Genomic DNA, 21,085 nt, shown 5'->3' on the forward strand with positions numbered 1-21,085 from the left:
GAACAAATGTAGTGTGCAATACATGTACTAATTCTACATCCATTTGTGCTCTTTCATCCACTTGTGCATAATTTCTTAATAATAGTTTTCTACATTGGCTTCAGGTAAATTTCGTTTGATAAGCAACATTTGTTGATCTAACATATGCATCGACAGCAGAACCTTCAAACCTGGGCTTTTTATTCACTTGAGTGTCTAACTGGAAGTTCATACCTGCTTAAATGTATCCTTTTTGACTGGCATGGATCTTACTTACCAGCCTTTATTGGATTTGAGGTTTGCGTGGTGAATGAAGCATGTTATTAATTAAAACTAAATTTTATATCAACATGGATAAAAGGATTATTTGTTTAGTGGCAGCAGTACTATTCTGGCATTGTATAAAGTTAGCACCTTATATTACTGAACTAGACAGCTTAATACAGTGTATTTGGGGTGACAACAAAGAAATAGATAGATAGATAGATAGATAGATAGATAGATAGATAGATAGATAGATAGATAGATAGATAGATAGATAGATAGATAGATATCAGAAACCCAATCCGCCACTTATTGCAAATGCTTAGAGAAACAGGAACAAAGAAAAGATTCATAGACATGCTAAAACGTAATCAAGCATTATTATTAAAAGATTTGTCATCTGTCCATTTACTCTGGATGGTTTTGTAATTGCTTTAACTGCTATAATAGTGCAATTTTCACTCATCACCTGCTACCACAAGTTATAATACTCATATTATCTTGTACTCCTGAGCTCCAGGAAAAGCATCTTTTCTATTCCCATTCATGTTGAATTTCAACTGATCAAGTTGAAAGAGATGGGAAGTCTTTATATTTGTGCTATTGGATTTTACAGTAATTATTTTCAGTATAGCTATAGCCGAAATCAGAATTGCATTCACAATATGTATAGGTTCCACAACCTTTGGTGTTACAGCATTGGTAGTCATTCTTAGAGTGATGATAAACAGGGCAACTTTTTGAGCGATGTTGCCGGGCAATGTTGCTGACAAATGTTGCTGAGAGACTTTCCAATTAAAATTGAGCAACAGATTTCTACTTGAAAATATTTGATCAGCAGTGGGCAACTTTTCATGACCATCCAGTTGCAGATGATATGTTTGTACCTGTAATTAGATTTATCCCAACAGCCAATGACAATTAATGACATCATTGTCTCTGAAGATGACTTGTAAGAGAAAATGTTTTAAAATAAAAATGTACTTATACCAACAATTTTGTAGTTGCATTGATATTACCTGTATAATTTAAAATTGCCATTGAATATTGTCCAACAAGACAGTTAGCTTGAATCGCTTGAACGTACTTCCTAAAGTCTTGTTTATCATATGTACTTATTGTTATTATTATTCTTTAATTTCTTCAACTATTTTTGGATGGCATGGTGGTGCAGTGGTTAGTACTTTTGTCTCACACTTGTGGGACCAGGGTTTCAGTCTCTGTCATGGCTCCATGTGTGTGGAGTTCATGTGTTCTCCCCATGTTGGTCGTTGTGGAGTTTGCTCTGGGTACTCTAAGTTCCACCCCAAATTTGCGTGTAGGTCTGAATGGTATGTGAGTGTGCCATGTAATGCTTTGCTGCCCCAAATCTCTTTTACCTACACCTCACCCTACAGATGCCTGCTCATCATCGAGCTCTCATTGATACAGTCTGTCAACACTGTTCACTGTGCCATGTTAACTTTCACCTGGTCTTTTTAGGGTTATGGTAATGGAATAATCAGAGAGACATAAGAGTCACTTATAGAGTAAAGTCTGGTGCATTCTAGATAATTAAAGATCATAATTTAAGCTTGTTGACCCTTTCAAGGATCAAAGTACCAACACTGTGCTATATTCAGCAGAGTGTCATAAGGTTCAGAAAACGTACCTGAGGACTCTGACAATGCAAATCTCAATTACTCAAAAAGGAAGCCATCACCTTCTCTGCTGGGTAAATGCTCCTCTTTGAATGTCTGCTTAAAGGCTTCCACCAGATTTCACTTGACTGATCATTCAGCTTGCAGTGAATCGGCTAATATAATATTACTGACGTCATACAAAATGTATATCATTATTTTGTAATTATTTAATTATGATGAAATATATAGCTTTCAGGGCGGCATGGTGGTGCAGTGGTTGGCACTGTTGCCTCACACCTCTGGGACCCAGGTTCGAGTCTCTGCCTGGGTCACATGTGTGTGGAGTTTGCATGTTCTCCCCATGTCGTCGTGGGGTTTCCTCTGGGTACTCCGGTTTCCCCCCACAGTCCAAAAACATGCTGAGGCTAATTGGAGTTGCTAAATTGCCCATAGGAGTGCGTGTGTGAGTGAATGGTGTGTGAGTGTGCCCTGCGACGGGCTGGCCCCCCATCCAGGGTTGTTCCCTGCCTCGTGCCCATTGCTTCCAGGATAGGTTCCAGACCCCCCGCGGCCCAGTAGGATAAGCAGTTTGGAAAATGGATGGATGGACATATAGCTTTCAATATTTTTGCATGTACATTTTGTGTACATAACTTGTATGTTTCCTGTTATTTAAATATTTAATAATATTATTGACATATTACTCATTTATATTTGGAAGAATTGTGTTTAGTGGTACTTCAGAGCCATTAGCCCAGCCAACATGACATTGCTCACAGATGGCACACAGCACTGAATGGAAGAGCAACATGATTAATAGGATCTTACTAGCACTTCTCCCAGGAGAAATCTGATTGTTTTACTGGGACATATAGAAGATGGAAAGGAGCAAACATACTGAAATTATCTATCTATCTATCTATCTATCTATCTATCTATCTATCTATCTATCTATCTATCTATCTATCTATCTATCTATCTATCTATCTTACATTCAATACAAATATTTCACATAGTAAAAAAGTAAAGGTTATATGGCTTTCAAAATACCATTTGTACATAGCAGTAACATATAAACAGATTACTCATGTTTATTGGATAGTATGCAAAACCAGTATTCAATTTCTTTAATGTGTATTGTTTGTAAATGGAGAAAGTAGTAATTATATGAAGTATAATATAGAGTATGCACTAGTACTGATCCCCTTCCACAGGACATCTAGGGGAAGGGTAGGGGACAGGTCTATACGAATGCGGTGTGTCTTGGCTTAAACTACATTTGAATCGGCTTTCTTGCAAACAGTACAAATTATTCGGAATTAACTGAGTGTCCGCTATTGCATCAGTTCTTAATCATGTGCGGAGAGAGTGTTTCCTACTAATTCGCATACCGGTTCTTCCCCTGTTTCTCAAGAGGTGGAATATTCCCGTCAACCACAGCCTACACAGGCGTGTGCATCGCAGTTTACAAGAAAGACTTGGAGCAGGTCGTGTTAATATTTCTGCCAAGAGAAGATATTTGGTTATTCCTGGGGAGATTATACCAGCATACAAATGGATATTTTTACGGCTATTTTACCGGTTTTGCTTGTAACGAAACCAGGTACGAGTTATGCTGTCAGATAAAATCGACTGGTTTTACGGACAGTTTGTGTAAATTACGGATGCCTTATTTCTGCGTCTTCACTTTTTTTTATGACCTTCGCCCATGCCGATTTAGGTTACTGGTATGACTGTCGTATTAGTGTATCAAGCTTTTATAACTTTATTTGTGTAGAGAGAAGTTCAGCTTTAATGGCCGAATCCTCATAATCTGATCAACGTTAACCATCGCATAGTTCCTGCCCCATTTAAAGTCTGATTTAAAATAAACTGTGCATGTAATTGCGCATGTAAAAACGCATTAGGGAAAATGCACTGACATTTATATGCCTTCCTTGACAGCTGGGAGTTATTTTGTTGAACTCACCGCAATAATAGGACAGATTATTGAGAAGCTTCGCACACTTGATCTTATCCCCCTAACATTTACGTAGCATGATGGGCCCATGTGAAAGACAAAATATTCTCATTTAACCTGGTTCAGTTTTCCGATGAAGTTATCCTGGACACTATATACCTTAATATATTCGTTTTTTATATAGGGATCGTTCTTTGAAATATATTGTGAACGAGGATGGTTATACGCGGTCTGTGATACATGTTAGTTTAATCTTTCTTTTGCACCTCTTTTTGTCTCCGAGTTTTCCCTTGCGTTTCACCCTAGTTCAAACGATTTGTTTTTCTTCCAGTTTTAGGGTTTGGAGTAGAACCCGAATTGCAACTGGATATCATCAATGAACTGGAATTTGCAAACGCAACATCTGGAATAAGCCAAGTGTCCGGACTCCACAACAACAGCAAAGCCTTCTTATTTCGAGGTAGTTCACTTTTACGGCCAGCTACGATTGCTCTATATTATTATTATTATTATTATAATTATAATTATTATTATTATGTTGGTGTTGTTTTTCTACTTTAAGTGAGGTATTTATTTTAAAAATGCAAAGAACTATCAAAGGACGTAACGCTGGTTATGGGTTTATAATTGCTTCAGAAGTTGTTTCACTCGTTGAAAAAATATACCTGACTTCCCATTTATTCCGACCTGCTACCTGACGTGGGGATCTATATTACCGGTGAAAAACATAACATGGCCGAAGCGCGACAGTATCAAATATTAATATTTGAAAATGTATTAGGGATTAGAAACTAAACGACGCATTTGCGACACGTAGACGGTCTTGATTGTTCGTCAGTTCAGCTTTTATTGTCAGACGCACTTAACAAGGTAGGTTAATGTGACGTTTTAAACCATAATATGTCCACATGGATTCGTGGCCGCCTTAATACAACTATATATAAACAGAATGACTGTTAGTTAACGGAGGGACCACTGACTTTTCGGGGAAGTCATGAAGCTTTATGATTATTGATCTTTATTTGCCTTTCCGTAAGTTTGTCAGATTCAGTACGTACTACATAGATACGTGATAAGTACAATATGAGCATTTGGCATGACGTTTCCCAGGAATTCTCTCCAGATTTGTAGACTGGTGGCTAACACAATATCCAAACTCAAAAGACAGAGGAGCTTGGCTGTATTTAGTATACCGCTGCACATCGATCGTTTGAAATTTTTATTATTTCTCGTTTCTTTCTTTCTTTCTTTCTTTCTTTCTTTCTTTCTTTCTTTCTTTCTTTCTTTCTTTCTTTCTTTCTTTCTTTCTTCTACTATTAATCTGTGCCCTTGTATTTCGAATTAAATGTTGTTTACTTGTCTTTACGTTGGACAGGCCGAATGATATTGTAAGATCCATTCGTCTTTGTATGTTAGAGTGTTATTACAATAATGCAGTATTGTTAATTATAGTGTTTAGGGACTCATACATAGTTGTTCAGATTTTTTATGCCAAAAAAGTGTGTAATGTCAGTGCTTTGTTTATCATTCTTAACCCCCATTCATTCGCACATTTCACAACCTCCAGCCCAAAACAAGGAATTCTTCAATGTAGAAGCAGCTTCAATGGACGATGTGAGGGTGGGAAATTCAGTTGACTTGGCAGGCATTGATTAACTTCTGTCACAGGCTTTGCTCTGCATGGAATGTGCAGTGTGGTATGTTTCTCAGGGTGGATGCCCTAGCTTTTTAGTTTAGCTTAAAGACACGCAGCCAAAGCTCCTGAACAGTTTTTTGTACCAAAGTGCTCCTTAGCTTGCAGGGTTGCTGAGTGTGATCTGCATCTGGATCAGGGTTATTGCATTTATGACATCCATGACAACATATTTTTTGAACAAATAAATTAAACAATGATAAAATAAGAAAGTCAAACACTTTCCGTTACCATTTCTTTTTTTTCTAAAGAAATGATTTGTTTATCTTCAATGACCATTAAGAATACCTGGAACGTTTTGTCCTTTTGAGGATATTAACGTCGGGTGCGCACTGTGTGTTCATGCAGAATTCGGTAAATATCAGACATAAAATGCTCTGCAACTTTCACTTTGCCCCTAGAAATTATATCACTAAAACTTTAACTGAAACAACAATACATAAAAACTAAACAGAAATATATCTTTAAAATAAAAACGAAGAAAACCACACTGAAAACGAAAACATATAAATAATATAAAAATAAAAACTAAAAAAAAAATCTGAACTATAATAACAGTGATCTGGACTCTTGGGTTAAATGTTGGCGGGTTCATAGACCTTTTCATAGGACATGCGGGTACAGTATGCTTATCACGTGATTGACATAAATGCGACTCTTCTGCAGTATTTCTGCCTTCACAGCCACAAATCACAGTGGTTTCCGTTTCGGAATATTGTACTTTTCTCCTGCCTGAAACATTTTGCTTGACCATTGTTACTCACCCAATTAAAAAAGAAAACCTGAGTTAGGCTACAGCATTCTGGGTAAAATATTGTAACAGGATTTGTGTAGTGGGTCATGTTTATTAATAGTAAAGAGGAGGCAGTTCTTTATAAAAAGGATCCACGTTTATTAACAACACACTGCTAAAGACAACCAGCAACGACACAGACAAGGGAAGTTCACAATTTATGCAACATCCATACTCGGGGTAGACGGTATGGAAAACACAAACTCCACGGGAGATACTACATGTATATTACATGGGTAGAATACTTTCTATTCACAATGTAAATACATGGTTACACATATTAAATACCACGATTACACATATAAGCCGTGTGGTGCAAAGCATGCTGGCAATCTGAATGATCACAATATGAATCATATTTTTTTTCACTCAGAATCAAGATTGAGATTTTCTCTCATGATTCTTGAACAATATATTTCTTTTTATTCTTCTTTTTATTACTATTATTATTATTTTGCATACATATTGTCTTTATAGAGATGGATCAAATAATATGTAGAGATGAATGATATATCGATTAACAATCTGATATTGTCATTCGATATTTAACTAGTTTAATATACGACTTAAACTTTCAGTATTCAAAGTTGGCAACACTGGAGCTACTACTGAAATAATGGTAATGATTGCACTAGACAACGTTTTTCGTAGTGGTGGACTGCCGGTTTTGTCTGCTCATTCACCACTTATAAGAGGTCTAAAAGTATTGGCCCCTTTGGTACGAAATGTTTGTACAGCCCCTCCTCAGCTACCGATGGGGTTATGAACCCATCATAAATTGAAAATATCGTAAGTCAAATATGAATATGATATGAAAAATCACACAGAAAAACATTGTATGACACGTTGTTAAACACTGCATGATATGCTTACAGTACGCCTGTGATCATGACAGAGACTGGAAGCATTGGCTATGTGGAAGCTGCCATCACCCGGCATTAGTAGAAAGTATCGTATGACAAGCCGCTAGCCCGGAAACAGGTCAAAATTCAGAGCACTACTATAGCATCTTTATAAAAAGGAACGTTTATTAACAACACACTGCCAGAGACAACCAGCAATGACAGAACATCAAACTCCACGCACATGTGACCCAGGCAGAGACTCAAACCCGGGTCCCAGAGGTGTGAGGTAACAGTGCTAACCACTGCACCTCCATGCCACCCCTTGAGTTAGTCAATTAACTCTTAATAAGCTCTGGATTTCTCTCAGCCTTGTAAGCTATTGCACCATCGTAAAGTCGAAATATCGTGAGTCGACCCATCATAAAGTGATTGGCATCTGTAATCCATTATTAAAATCTGGCCCGTAGATTGATTTTTTATTTTTCACAGGAAAAAAAGGTAATTCCATCGATTCGCTGATTTGCGTCAGCAAACTTAGCAAGTTCGTGACTTTTTCTAAATAGAAAGGAAATATGTGGCTAAGTTTTTCTTATTGTGCTGTACTGCAGGTAACAATTCTGTATTTAGATCTGTCGAGTGAATTTAAAAGGTTAGGTTAGTTTTTTGTAAGATCAATAGATTTGAATGTACTGTATGGTACTTTTGCTTAACTGCTTTTAAAACTGGGTACATTTGAATTTTTTTTTATTTGAGTCGTATTTTACTGAATGACTTTTACTGAGTAACATTTTGGTATGGCAGCTGTAGTTAAGTACAGATGAACATCCATCCATCCATCCATCCATCCATCCATCCATCCATCCATCCATTTTCCAAACTGCTTATCCTACTGAGTCGCGGGGGGTCCGGAGCCTAACAGATGAACATCTACTTGCGTAAATTTGTTTTGTAAAATTATGCAATTCCAGACTTACATAAAAAATCCCAGCCCGGCACATTATTTAGGAATAGTGCTTATGCAAAGCATCTGAAGTACGTTAAGTGCAAGTTGGAGTATCCAGACAAGGCAGGCAGCTGCATCTTCCCAGTTCACACATATCACATGTCACGTGTTGTGAACACATTGCTTCTAATGAGTATAGAGCTTTATACAAATGTTAAGAATTCATTTAGTTGACTTTACCTGTCTTATTACAGTGTTTGATATGTCTGACATTTACTAGAGGATTTTATTAATTGTGTAATTTTTTTTATACTTCTGTTTGTTACAAATGCCTAGGCTAGGTTAGGCTGGGGTAGGCTAAGTATGTTGAATAGTGCAGGAGAAAGGGGGAATCTGTCACACCTAAATTTTGACTTGCATAAGGAGTTGAAGAACAGTCTGTTTGCATAAGTCAAGGAGTATCTACAGGAAAATTGTGCAGTTTTGTCCAGCACTGTTCAGAACATGTGTGCATCGTATGGGCTTGACTGCAGAAGTATGAACGGTTCCATGTGTGACCCATATGGATGAGCCAACATCTAGTCCACATCTAGAGATATTTATCCCGACCTTTACTATCAAGGGGACTGATAGTCATTCTTCCATCGGCTCCCTCTGCAAATTATCTTATTTGATTCAAATCCATCCATCCATTTTCCAAACCGCTTATCCTACTGGGTCGCGGGGAGCCTATCCCGGAAGCAATGGGCATGAGGCAGGGAACAACCCTGGATGGGGGGTCAGCCCATCGCAGGGTACACACACACCAATCACTCTCACATGCACTCCTACGGGCAATTCCAATCAGCCTCAGTATGTTTTTGGACTGTGGGGGGAAACCAGAGTACCCGGAGGAAACCCCATGACGACATGGGGAGAACATGCAAACTCCACACACATGTAAGCCAGGCGGACACTTGAACCCTGGTCCCAGAGGTGTGAGGTAACAGTGCTAACCACTGCACCACCATGCTGCCCCTTGAGTTAGTCAATTAACTCTTAATAAGCTCTGGATTTTCCTCAGCCTTGTTTTCGGTTTTCGGGTAGAGTATGTTTTCTGAAATACTCTGTTTATGATTGAATTGCTGTGTAGTGTTAGAAACATCCATCCATCCATCCATCCATTTTCCAAACCGCTTATCCTATTGGGTCGCGGGGGGTCCGGAGCCTATCCCGGAATCAATGGGCACGAGGCAGGGAACAACCCAGGATGGGGGGCCAGCCCATCGCAGGGCACACTCACACACCATGCACTCACACATGCACACCTATGGGCAATTCAGCAACTCCAATTAGCCTCAGCATGTTTTTGGACTGCGGGGGGAAACCGGAGTACCCGGAGGAAACCCCACGACGACATGGGGAGAACATGCAAACTCCGCACACATGTGACCCAGGCGGAGACTCGAACCCGGGTCCCAGAGGTGTGAGGCGACAGTGCTAACCACTGCACCACCATGCCGCCCCCGTGTTAGAAACATGTTCATTAAATATTGTGAGGCAATGTGAAGCCAGCTTTTCAGTATTTCATGATCCTGGCCACACTTACCACTGTTCCTTTGTTTTGTAGATTAGTTTGCAATTTGGAAATCAGTGTATTTGTGTTCAGTAAAGCAATCTGTTAAACCCATTTTGTAAATCAGGTGTTAATTAGTGTAAACTATTTTGACACTGTTGATTGCTCTTTCCTTTCCACCTTTCACTGTCACTGTTTTTTGAGTACAGATATCATGCATTTGTTTTTTTTTTGGTCAAGATGGTGTTTAGTATGGAATATTATGAAATTGAATGGTTGTTTATGAAATGGACCACTATATAAAATGCAGTGCTTCGACGGTAATGTAAGCAGGTAATGCCAAGCACCATTTTCTCTGAATGGAGACTTTATGAAGAAATGATCTCCTGCCTGTCTTGTAATGTGTTTGATGAAAATGGGCAGTTAAATAATTTGTAGTAAATAGTCTAGGATTATCTGCACGTAGTCTGAGCATTCTTGTATGTTCCAATCCATCATTCAGTTTTAAGCTCACAAAATTGACATTTCCTCCTTGTTTTCAGGTTTCAGCTCAGATGCTTTGGTTTTTATCATATAATGCAAATATTTGTATGTTGTATATTGATATGTTTCAAGTAAACAAGTTAGACTTTATTGGCTTGAGCTTGTGTCTGGATGTCTGAATACAGGGCTTTCCAAAGCGTGGGTCGAGATACGAAAGGGGGGGGGGGGGGGGGACGTGGTTTCCAGAGTCTGCCAATGAAAATGAAAAAAAATAAATAAATAAAAAATCCATTGTAACGGGTCAATTGTGATGATAATAATAATCTACTGAGGGTATTACCCCGCCCAATCATATTAGGATTGCACAAGAGATTGTTCAAATTAGAAAGATAAAAGAGAAGAAATTGACTTAGTAAGTCTTCAATCATTGGATAAATCCATAAAACCAAATGAAGCAATTCCAATTGTTTGTTTTTCACAAAAAAAGATCAGAAGAGGTGTGCAGCAACACCGCAACACTTTCATGAATTTGTTTAAACAATTAAGGTTTTGACCTAATGGATCATGACAAGCACCAGGTTGCATCATTTAAACAGAGTTACAAGTCAAATTTATTTAACTGCAAATCAGACGGCAGCTTAATCCCAACTAAATGAATTTTTACCATATTGCGAAATTGTTCCTGCATTCAAAGAATACATATGATTTTAGCGTCGGTTCTCCACTGTGGCTGCTGCAAACACTTTGGTATGTGAGCTAATAACTCAGAAACCTTTTGACAGAACTAATTAACTGATTATCCCAAAACTGTAACAGAGCCACATAGTGATAGCAAAGAGAAGAACAGCCTCAGACACTTGATCTTGTCAGCATGATAACTCTAGAATTATTTGGCCTATCTTTTCCAAACTTTGCAGTTTAACACATTGTGTATGTATGTGTGTGCCTATGTGCCTGAGTATGTCTGGAAAGCAGAGGGATTAATGATGTTTAACCATTCGAATCACGAGTTCAGCCATCAAACTGTCATGTCAGGGCATGGATGACAACAGTCCACTATGTGGCCTTTAAGCACAAGGAACTTGATTGCAGACTTAACTACATATTCAGAGCAAAGTGTTCTACAGTACAGGGAACACTTAATATCCAACACATTCACAATCAGGTAACACATGCAATGACCAGCAGAGGAACAGGGCATGGACAAGCACATACACTATATTGCCAAAAGTATTGGGACACCTGCCTTTACACACACATGAACTTTAATGTAATCTATTAAATAATCAAAAGTTAAAATCTGGAGAGTCAGCAAATACAGTAGGCATTTAATCACAGGCGAAGCTTGCATGTTTCTGACACATAGAGGTTTATATTCACCCCCCACACATACACAGGAACTTTAAGGATTAAACTATGTCATTATTTTAATTTGTTAGCATTGTATAATGTATACATACATGTAATGAAATATTTTTAAGGCTGCAATTGAAATGGGTGGGTAGCCCATGCATAGGTACTGTGTACTGTACAATACACGAGGTCATACAGGATAATGTGAGAGGACAGTAACTTAATGGATCTGTCCCTACCCCCCCCCCCCCCCCCCCCACAATATTGAATACGCAGTAACACCCTTGGTGCTAAATACATCATTTAAAAATGTAATTTCAGGATTTTTTTTCCCACTAGTTCACTTCTGTGTTTCTAAATTGACAAGTGGAAAGAAAATGTGAATTTATTTTTTAATAGAATGAATGTGCTTAATGCCATTAGTAGTTTTAAAGTGCTTCGAATATCCTTGACTGGTGCTCCAACTAACCTTAAAATTAAAGTGCTCCAAATACCTTGATTACTATCTTTTTGTCCTGAACTGATATCAAACCAAATTGTTTTAGTCTGAGATTCAAATAAATATTTTTGAATTTCATACTTAAATACTTAAGCTTACAACTGATCATCCACAAACATTTTATACTTTGCGATCAGCACGGATTGTTTAATGTGTTTCTCAGCCCTGCTTTCAAAGGGACCTCTGTTCATGTGTATGGATTTCATAATTTGTCAGAAGAGAAGGGATTTGTTTCTTTGTGTGATACAATAGACCTGTGCTGAAGGGACCTGTGTTGAAGGCAGGTTGACAGTATTGTTTGCGAATGATTCATATACAGCAGATGGCCTTAGTTGGCAAAACCACCAGGTTTTACGACCTCACATTAAGTTAATGAAGAAATGTCTGCTGGTGCTATTGATCGGAAACCTATTTAAAGCAAGCTGAATAATTGGAGATACACAAAGGCCTGGAAATCTATGGAAATTACTTTAATATGTGTAGTTGAATTGATATTTAATTACTTTTTACCGTTGACAGATTATTTCCATTCTTTTTCTATACTTTATCCAGTTGTCCCCCTAGTATAATTCATAGGGCTGACCTGCTTTGAACGTATCACTTTTCGTTTTTATTTACCCAAAATGTTACTGTGTTTCAGATTAGGTTTGGTGCTTTACCATTTGTGGAAATAGATGCGAATAAAAGCCAAGCTGTTAATATGTGACATCACTTTTCTGGAACATTATGTGGGGTGCCGTGGGAGCAGTTGCCTGCATCCCGGTAATATCTGCTTTACTGTTCCTGACATGCTTTCTCTTGGGGCAGAGTAGAGAGAGAATGTGGTAGAGAACAGTGCTGCACTGTGAAATATCTTTCCTGGGACTGAGAGCAGTTTTGTGGTACAAACAAACATATGTACATTATGTTAAAATGTCAATAGTGTGTGGATGCACTGAATAATAAGGGTTGGCACTGTGTGGTTGTGTGTGTAACATACTGTTTCTTGCTAGGATAGTTAAGTGCTTGATGAAACATGGTGTTTTCAAAAGCCTGGAGACTGCAGTGGTTGGGGCCGTGTGGTTCAGTATAAAAGCCGTGGCAGCTGTATAGTTTGGAAGCTTCAGGCATCGAAAGGCTTAATGAATAGTATTGAAAGTGATCTCTGCCTGTTTGCGAGCTCTTTGCTGTCAATGAACCTCGAGCAATGCCTACGTCAAACTTTCCCATCTCATCTTGATTGCTCTAATTGTGTAGAGATTGAGTCAGTTGTTTTTTGTTAAAGTCCTCAGTCTAGCAAAGGGAAGCATGATTGTCTTTTTTATCGTTTCAGTCGGAAAGCAGGATGTTAATTAGCTGTCTTTCCAATAATGCATCCTCCTAATTTTCAGTCATTTGTGCTGTAATGCGTACAGTAAGGGAAGTAAATTCTCAGCATTTATTGCTTGCAAGTTTCACAATGCGACTCCACGTGCCTCATGCATATAATATTCCAAGTGACCTTAAATCTTTGCCTCTGATTGTGTAATTTTTCATAAAGATTTTGTGCAGTGCAAGGAAAAATCCAACCAATATCATCGCAAGCCTTGTGGGAGTGGGCTGAATTCTTGAGCACTTGTCTTTTTTTAATATGTTGGCTTGGACTCCACTGCCTTCTGAGATTAATATAATATTTATAGGGAGATAAACTGCTTTTGTTTCCTTCATCCTTTTTTGAATTGAGAGGGGAGAATAATAGCTTGATTTGATCACCTCCTGTGCTCTATGTTAGCCTTACCTACCTTCATTAACGGGTTCTCCTCTGCTGTGCTCAGGCAGGTCAGCTCAGTGGTTAGTTGTGCCTCTTTCGTTTCCTCAGACATGTTTGGCCCTGGGCCGTGCTAACAGCAAGCTTTGTCTGTGCTTCAAGGCCCCATTTCTGACTCACCTGATTTTCTTGCCCATTTAGGGGATTTAAGGGGCATGGGGTTATTGAGATAGTGGAAAGGTGCAATGAGAAAATATGGCTAACATGCTTCTTTTTGGGTGGTTGGGTTTTATTTGTGTGTATGTGTATAATTACCATGTCCATTTATCTAGCAGCACAAGATAAGTGTGGCTGGTTCTTCTGAGAGGGCCCTGAGGAGTCCTGCAGAGATTGCAAGTCACTTTCTACTGAAATAATATTGTGTTCCAGCTGAAAGTAGGAAGAAATGGAAAAGGATGTTTAAAATGTGAATTATGATCCCTAGCCAAGTAAGTAAATGCATTTTGTAATACATGAAGTTATTGATGGTCATCTTTTCAGGGACCCTAGGGCACTTAACATTTATTAGTTTAGGGTGATAATTGTAGACGGTCGACTAGTGTGTGCTACAAAGGGTGCCATGGCATGGATACTGTTAAGAGATTGTCTCACTTGAAAGGGTGACCCAGTACTTTGTAGGGTCCCATCCTGCACTGGGGAGATTTTAAAACTACTTAAAATATGTCAGAATACTATTGAAATATGTATCTCTTGCCTTCAGTTGTCTGTGTGGATGCCCATGCAAGGTGACACTAGTTGAGTAAACGCAGTGCTAATGCACACTGCAGCAATGAATGATAATATAAATAATACACTGTGGTGTTTTTTAATGCAGCTGACGCATGAGTGTTGTCAGCTCTGCTATGCTTCCCCCTGAGTGACGTTTCTCTGTCCAGTCGGGCTTCTGAAGGTCTGTGCTGGGAGGGCTGAAAGCGCACTGTCCTCATGTAGTGCCCTCGATAGCACGAGAGCAGCTTTCCTGGTGGTGGGGGGTGGGTTGTCGGTGTTTAGTCATATGCTGCTGAGCTTTAGCTGTAACACTAGCCCTCATATTTGCCTCCATCTGTCTTGATCTGTGTTGTATTGTGAGTATTCACTAGTTCATTATGGCATTTCAACTGATTTAATGACCTATATTTCCACCTGTATACCGATGCTGTTTACAAAGAGAGTGTAAATAATCTAAGTTAATATATGGTATAGTATTCTGCTCCCTTTAAGAATTCTTAAAATGAATGTAATTATTTTAATGATTAAAAATTGTTTTTGCCTTCCCACAAAATGAGGTAATTAATTATAGAGGTTATTTTTTCCCCTCTATGTTGAAAAATCAATTTCCATGATAAAACGGAACCCACCCTTCCCTCCACAGCAATGCATTTTGATTACATATCACTGCATTTTTAAATCCTGATCCCAGGGACTTACTTTATATGCCGGTTTTAATATGAGCTGCTGTATAAAAATGAGGGCTTGTTTAGATCATTAAGGGATACAGATATCTTTATGATTTCAAAGTGATATAATGTACAGTGTTCCCTATTTTTTATATGAATATGTTAAGCTTAGTGCAGCCTATTGTTCTGTAATGTAGAGATGGTAATCATACTGCTGTGTACCCAGATGAACAAGCAGCCATGTTTGCATTTGGAAGATGCTGCTCTCTCAGTCTAACAGACATCAAAGAGAATCCTTTATGCATAGTCATGATCATCCACAGTCACCGAAACACCAAAAGTGTGTCAGCCATGAAAAAGCTCTGTTTGCAGGCGTAATCTCCAGGAAGACTCAGACAGACTGTGCCTTGATAGTATGGCTTTCCAGATTTCACGCATAAAGAACAGTTGGTGTTGTTCTTAAGGAACCCTTGAGGATGCTACCATACTTTCAGCTGAACATTTAGATGCATAAATGATATTTGAAGGGAGGCCAAATAAGTAAGTTTGGACAAATCTGATAAATGACTGAAAGAGAAGACAACATATGTAAGTTCAAGGGAGATTCCTTGAAGAACGCTTTGCTTCCAGTAGTCAACACATATTTGTGGGGAAAATTATAATTCCAGAATGAATCCTGTGAATAAACAAGTGAACAAATGAATTGTAGGGGACCGCTGTGCATAACAATGCACATTCATAAATTTTATTCATCTAATAAAGATCATAATTTTCCTTAGAAAGAAGAGATTCTTGGTGAAGACATCGAACTGTACAATTCAAGAGCCATTTCGTTATGAAAACAATGGACACAAAAAACATTTAAAGCACTGATCTTTGTTTCCTTGTCCTCTGCGGATCAGGAATAGACCTTTTTCACAGAATCAAGTGGATTGTCTCTTGAGCATAGCCTTTTGTTTTGCTGGGAAGATGGGCATTTGTATCACCCTCTGAAGGCTTTTCTGTGAACAAGTCTGTCAGCTGCTGACCATGCAGTGATGCACTGAATAGTGATAGTTAGTTAAAAGGCCTCTGTTCCCCTCTACTTCCCAACAAAAGCTCAGCCTCTGCTGTTAGATGGAAGCAGCATGTAGTCCACTGCGGTCTAATGTTAGGATCTCTGTACAGCCGAGTCTAGATGTTCACTTCATCATGTGAAGTACCTCTCTGTAGTTCTTACACATACAACATTACTCATGTTAGTTTATTGTAGTCATACACCTTTAGTATGAGTTATGCCTTTTAATCTGACATAATAAGAAATTGTTGCCCCCCCCCCCTTGCTTCTCTGTGTGATCAAAGACAAAGTAAATTAATGCACTTTAATGTGTTTGTACCTGAAGGCATTATAGTGTTGTTCATTTATGTTCAGAATTTTTAACTAAAATGGTTTCAAAGAACAATTTCAATTCGCTGGACATGCTGAGTACATTGTCCCTTTGATGAAGATGTGAGCGTCTGTCTGTGTGTGTGTGTGTCTGTGTTCATGCCTTTCTTCTCACCCCCTACAGGCTCTGTCAGTGTTTGGTCTTTTCATGTAACATGCTTATATGAAATGTGTCTGACAGCAACACAGAGAAGATTATAGCACTGATTCCCATTAGCTAGAGTAGCTGGGTGGACACAAAGCTGGGAAGTAAACTTGTACCATCTCCTGATTAATAACCAACTCATAATAGGGAATGCATTTCCTTAGGCTTAGGAAATGCTAAAATAGTTTTGTCGTGAGGAGCGCAACATCTGGTGTCCTGCTTATTTAATAATTCATTCTGTCTGCATAATTAGAGATGCAGAGATATTGAATCCCATGGTTCCTTAGTTTTCTCTGCAAATTGAGTTCCCTTAATTGCCATAATAATATATAAATATAAATATAAAAACATACACACACACACTGGGGATAGAACACGTTTGAGTACATATGTGCAAACAACACTACTCAGTGAAGAGGCTGCTCTGTACACCTGTTCGTTTTGTGTGTTGTGTATTTATCTGACAGCTCTCCATATAACAGTAAAGGAAACAAACCCTTGCTTAACAGTTTTCTTGCTGATTGCATGTCCTTGCATTGTTACTGAAGGATACACAGTAGCTTGTGTGTTCAGCTCAGAGAATAGAACAGTGTCCTGTGTGTATGTACTGTGATGCCTGAGTATGTATGGGTAGTGGCTGGTTTACAGCTCCTTTAGTACATTAACATATGCGTTACTCACCTCAGAATTCCTCTGTGCTTCTCTGTACATCTGTGTTTTGTCCATGGATTGTGGGGGGGGGGGGGGGTCCATTTCTCTCTTTTCTTCTGTATTGTTCAGAAGGCTGCCTGTACTTTGTGTACTTTTGTGGCTCAGGATTAAAATATTTGTTCTTAAATATATTCCAGAATTCTGTTAAGAATTATATTAATTTTATGGTAAAATAAGCAAATAAACTTAAATAAGCTTGTGAAAATGTTCTATACTGAGGGTTTTTAAGCTTCTAGAAATGTTGAACCTTCCAAAGAATAACTTCTTATTTATTAGACCTATTTTTTACAGTTTCCCTCTTTTAATACCCTATGTCGCTCCAAATAACTACTAATTATTTATTTCTAATTTTTCTGTAGCCTCAACATTTCTTTGTGTAGTTTTGCATAAATTGCATAAATATTGCTATTTTACTTATTTACAATAATTTACTATCATTTATCATTTCTGTGCATTGTAATTCTTGCATATAGCTGAAGAGCAAGAGAGTCGAGTGCTGACAAGTTATAATTGTAATAAAAAGGTCGTCTCATATACATTGAAGAAACACTAATTTCAGAAAATAATCATAATAACAGTGTCTTCCTGGAACAATTTAACGTCATATTAAGACAGTAACTCACCTTGCATGTTTGTATATACATATGTGTCCTGTATAATACGAAACATCTAAAATGCATGTCTGAAATGTGTTCCTTCTGAAATAAGGTAACACCTGAAGCCACTGATTAGTAATGGAAGCATTTCTTTGTAATTGCTTACTACAGTGTTCCATTGGTTGTTCCATCAGCGTTCCATTCTATAAATACATCTGTCCTTTTCTGTAACAGCTTGTCTAAGTGGGGGTCCAGTATACTGTAATGCTGCATAATTACGTTTAGCAATGGTTATCTTGCTAGTTAACTGAAGTAATAATTATAGTAGCAAAATTTTTTGAGTTGTTTTCCCCCCCCATGCAATATTTCAGGTTAAATGACAAAGAGGTACAGGCAGTACCCATAACAAGTATGTTGCTTGTCTTGATGAGAATCCCAGCTAAAGATTTTGATTGGGGGGTGTTCATGCGAATGATTAGTTTTTCTTTTTAGTATGGGTGTTGTAATTAACAGGATTCTCCCTGCATGGTAGAAAAACTGGTTTTCCCCTTAAGTAAAAATGAGTGTGTGTGTTGGGGGAGGGATCATTGATTCTCTGTTTACTTATTCTTAGCTGTGTGCAGCTTCCTTCATACCTGGCAGGCAGTATCCGAGATGCTGAATGTATGCTCTGTGCGTCTCTTCGCATCCTGCCAGCCCCTCCTGCTGTCTGGCAGTGCAGGGAGCGGTGCGTCTCACACCACAAGCAGGCAGCAAATGCCTGACAGGTCCTTAGGAGACGCTGACGTGGCGGCAGATCTGGCTGGACCCGCAACATCCTGTACCAGCACTGCAGAACACTGGAAAAAAATGTAGTCCTGCATCATATTTTCACGCTATGCATAACTGATTCCCGTAAAATATTCAGCTAAATCAGGGTTTCTTAACCTGGGGATTGTCACCCTGTTATGAGCTGGGACGTCATTCCGGGGGAGGTCACAAGAGTTTTGAAAAATCTAATGTTCTTATTTTAGCATTATTTATCTTGGTTCTATTTTATTTATTTATTTTTGTTGTTTTTATTCTTTTTTTTTGTTATTTGCTATTTGCACTCTCTTTAAAACATTTTGAGCTGCATTTCAATGGATGAAAGATGCTATATAAATAAAGTAATTATTATTATTATTATTATTAAAAAGAAAACAAGAATCTTTGATAAACCTGTTTATGAAGAACATTTGTTGATAACACACATCAGCCGGTTACAGGAGTCTCCAGCTCCGGTCCTGGAGAGCTACTATCCAGTAGGTTTTCTATCATACCTGGCTTCTGATCAGCCACACCTGCTCTCAGGCAAATACCAGGAACAGGTGTGGCTCATCAGATGCCGGGTAGGATGGGAAACCTACTGGATAGTAGCTCTCCAGGACCGGAGTTGGAGACCCCTGGCCTATTACATGACAGCAATGATTTATAACCAATCATATGGTAGTCCATTTAGAAAGGAACACCTATAAACACAGAGCAAGGCTGATTGAGTTAGTGGAGCACATCATATGGTACTGTTTTGTTAATGTCATGGAAGGGATGAGTGCTTCCCCCAAGGAAACGTAAAATATGAGCGAAGAAAATGATGATTCAACAGCCACAACATCTGTTGATGAGATATTTTGGATAAACAAAGTAAAAATACATCAGTGGTATGATGGTACTTTGGCAATTTGAAGTCCAACACTAGTGCTTATATTGTAAATGTTGCCAGATAAAACTGGAAAAACTGGGAACCTGTTTCATCACCTGAAGTATTTCCATCCAGCAGAACATATAGAATTAAAGTGTACAGTCACAGACACCAGCATTTAGTGTTTCCACTTTCATTCTGAAGAAATAAGGACTTGTAGTTTGCTGGGGATTGGGACTGTGCAATGTGGTTGTTTACTGTGGGGAAGTTTTCGGAGTGTAATATGGGTTTTTAGTAGGATAAAATTGTTATATTTTGTGTGCCTTATGTCTTGCTGCCTGTATCAGGTAAAGGGAAAGATTTATTGCCTAGAATGAAGTAATTGATTTTTTTAACTGCGCATGGTTCAGCCTAGGAGACTGACTTCCTTTATGTTGGGCTCTCATCAGTCATTTAGGAGGGGACTAGCAGTGGTGATCTTGCCCAAATTCAATAGTTAGAAAGTTTTTTTTGACTGTTTTTAAAAGCAGTTTTATAGCACTTTATTTTGTTGGATATATGTATGATTTTACATTTGTTTTTTTATTCTTCTTTTTAATATTTTGTAAATTTTATATTTTCCCTAACACTGAAATTTTTTGGGGGAAATAAATATTCATCACAGCATCACCAGTACCTAGGGTGTCTGCGTTTTTGCTGTGCCTTTCGGCTGTCCAAGACAGCGACACAGCTTGTTACTTTTTCAATACGGCACGGTCTCATAAAAATACACAAAAACTGATCGATTCTTGGAAGGTAGTGGTGGAAAAGGAAGAGCAAATGATATTGTGGACAAATGCAAGACGGATAATTTGCAAAATCATTTAATTCCCCGAAAAGGGGCAGACTCTCAGAAAGGATAACAACCCTATTAGACGGAATGTCAGAAATTGTAAAGGTCTTCCCCTTTATAAGTAGGTGGGTTGGGGTCACAAAATAATTTGGTGTTTCAAAAAGGGCCAGACTCAAAGGTTAGGAACCCCTGAGCGAAATGAATGGACTTATAAGCTTACAGCTCCTAAGATGTAAATTTAATCATGGAATTTGTTGCTTGGTAATTTGGAATTTTTGATAAAAAGTACTAGAGCCCCCTGTAATGCAGGCATCACGATGTATGGTTGTTACCCCGGTAACATCTGGGAGAGGCCTTGGAAAGCCATTCTTTGTGATTATCTGCATAGCACTCATCGTAAAATACATATCATTTGTTCACATGATTTATTACTGGATTTAGTGGATGATTTGAATTAAAATGCATGCAGCATAGGCTATACTGTATAGGCATCATATTTGAGTACCAAACTCTTTCAAAGGCAAGTTTGACTTCATGCACTTAATCAGTGGTTCAGATGGAATT

General features: G+C 38.3%; 1 protein-coding gene across 1 annotated transcript in view; it reads left to right on the plus strand.

Annotated features, from left to right (window-relative positions):
- Nucleotides 1-3,305: 3,305 nt before the first annotated feature.
- Nucleotides 3,306-21,085, plus strand: part of LOC125704245 (protein kinase C-binding protein NELL1-like) — a 221,712-nt gene continuing 203,932 nt past the window's right edge. Inside the window, exons 1-2 of the mRNA XM_048969665.1 lie at nt 3,306-3,468; nt 4,157-4,285. Of these exons, the coding sequence (XP_048825622.1) occupies nt 3,420-3,468; nt 4,157-4,285 (178 nt within the window). The 5' untranslated portion in view covers nt 3,306-3,419. The remainder of the gene's footprint in view (nt 3,469-4,156; nt 4,286-21,085) is intronic.

Source organism: Brienomyrus brachyistius, chromosome 11 (assembly GCF_023856365.1).
Source record: "Brienomyrus brachyistius isolate T26 chromosome 11, BBRACH_0.4, whole genome shotgun sequence".
NCBI classification, from domain to species: Eukaryota; Metazoa; Chordata; class Actinopteri; order Osteoglossiformes; family Mormyridae; genus Brienomyrus; species Brienomyrus brachyistius.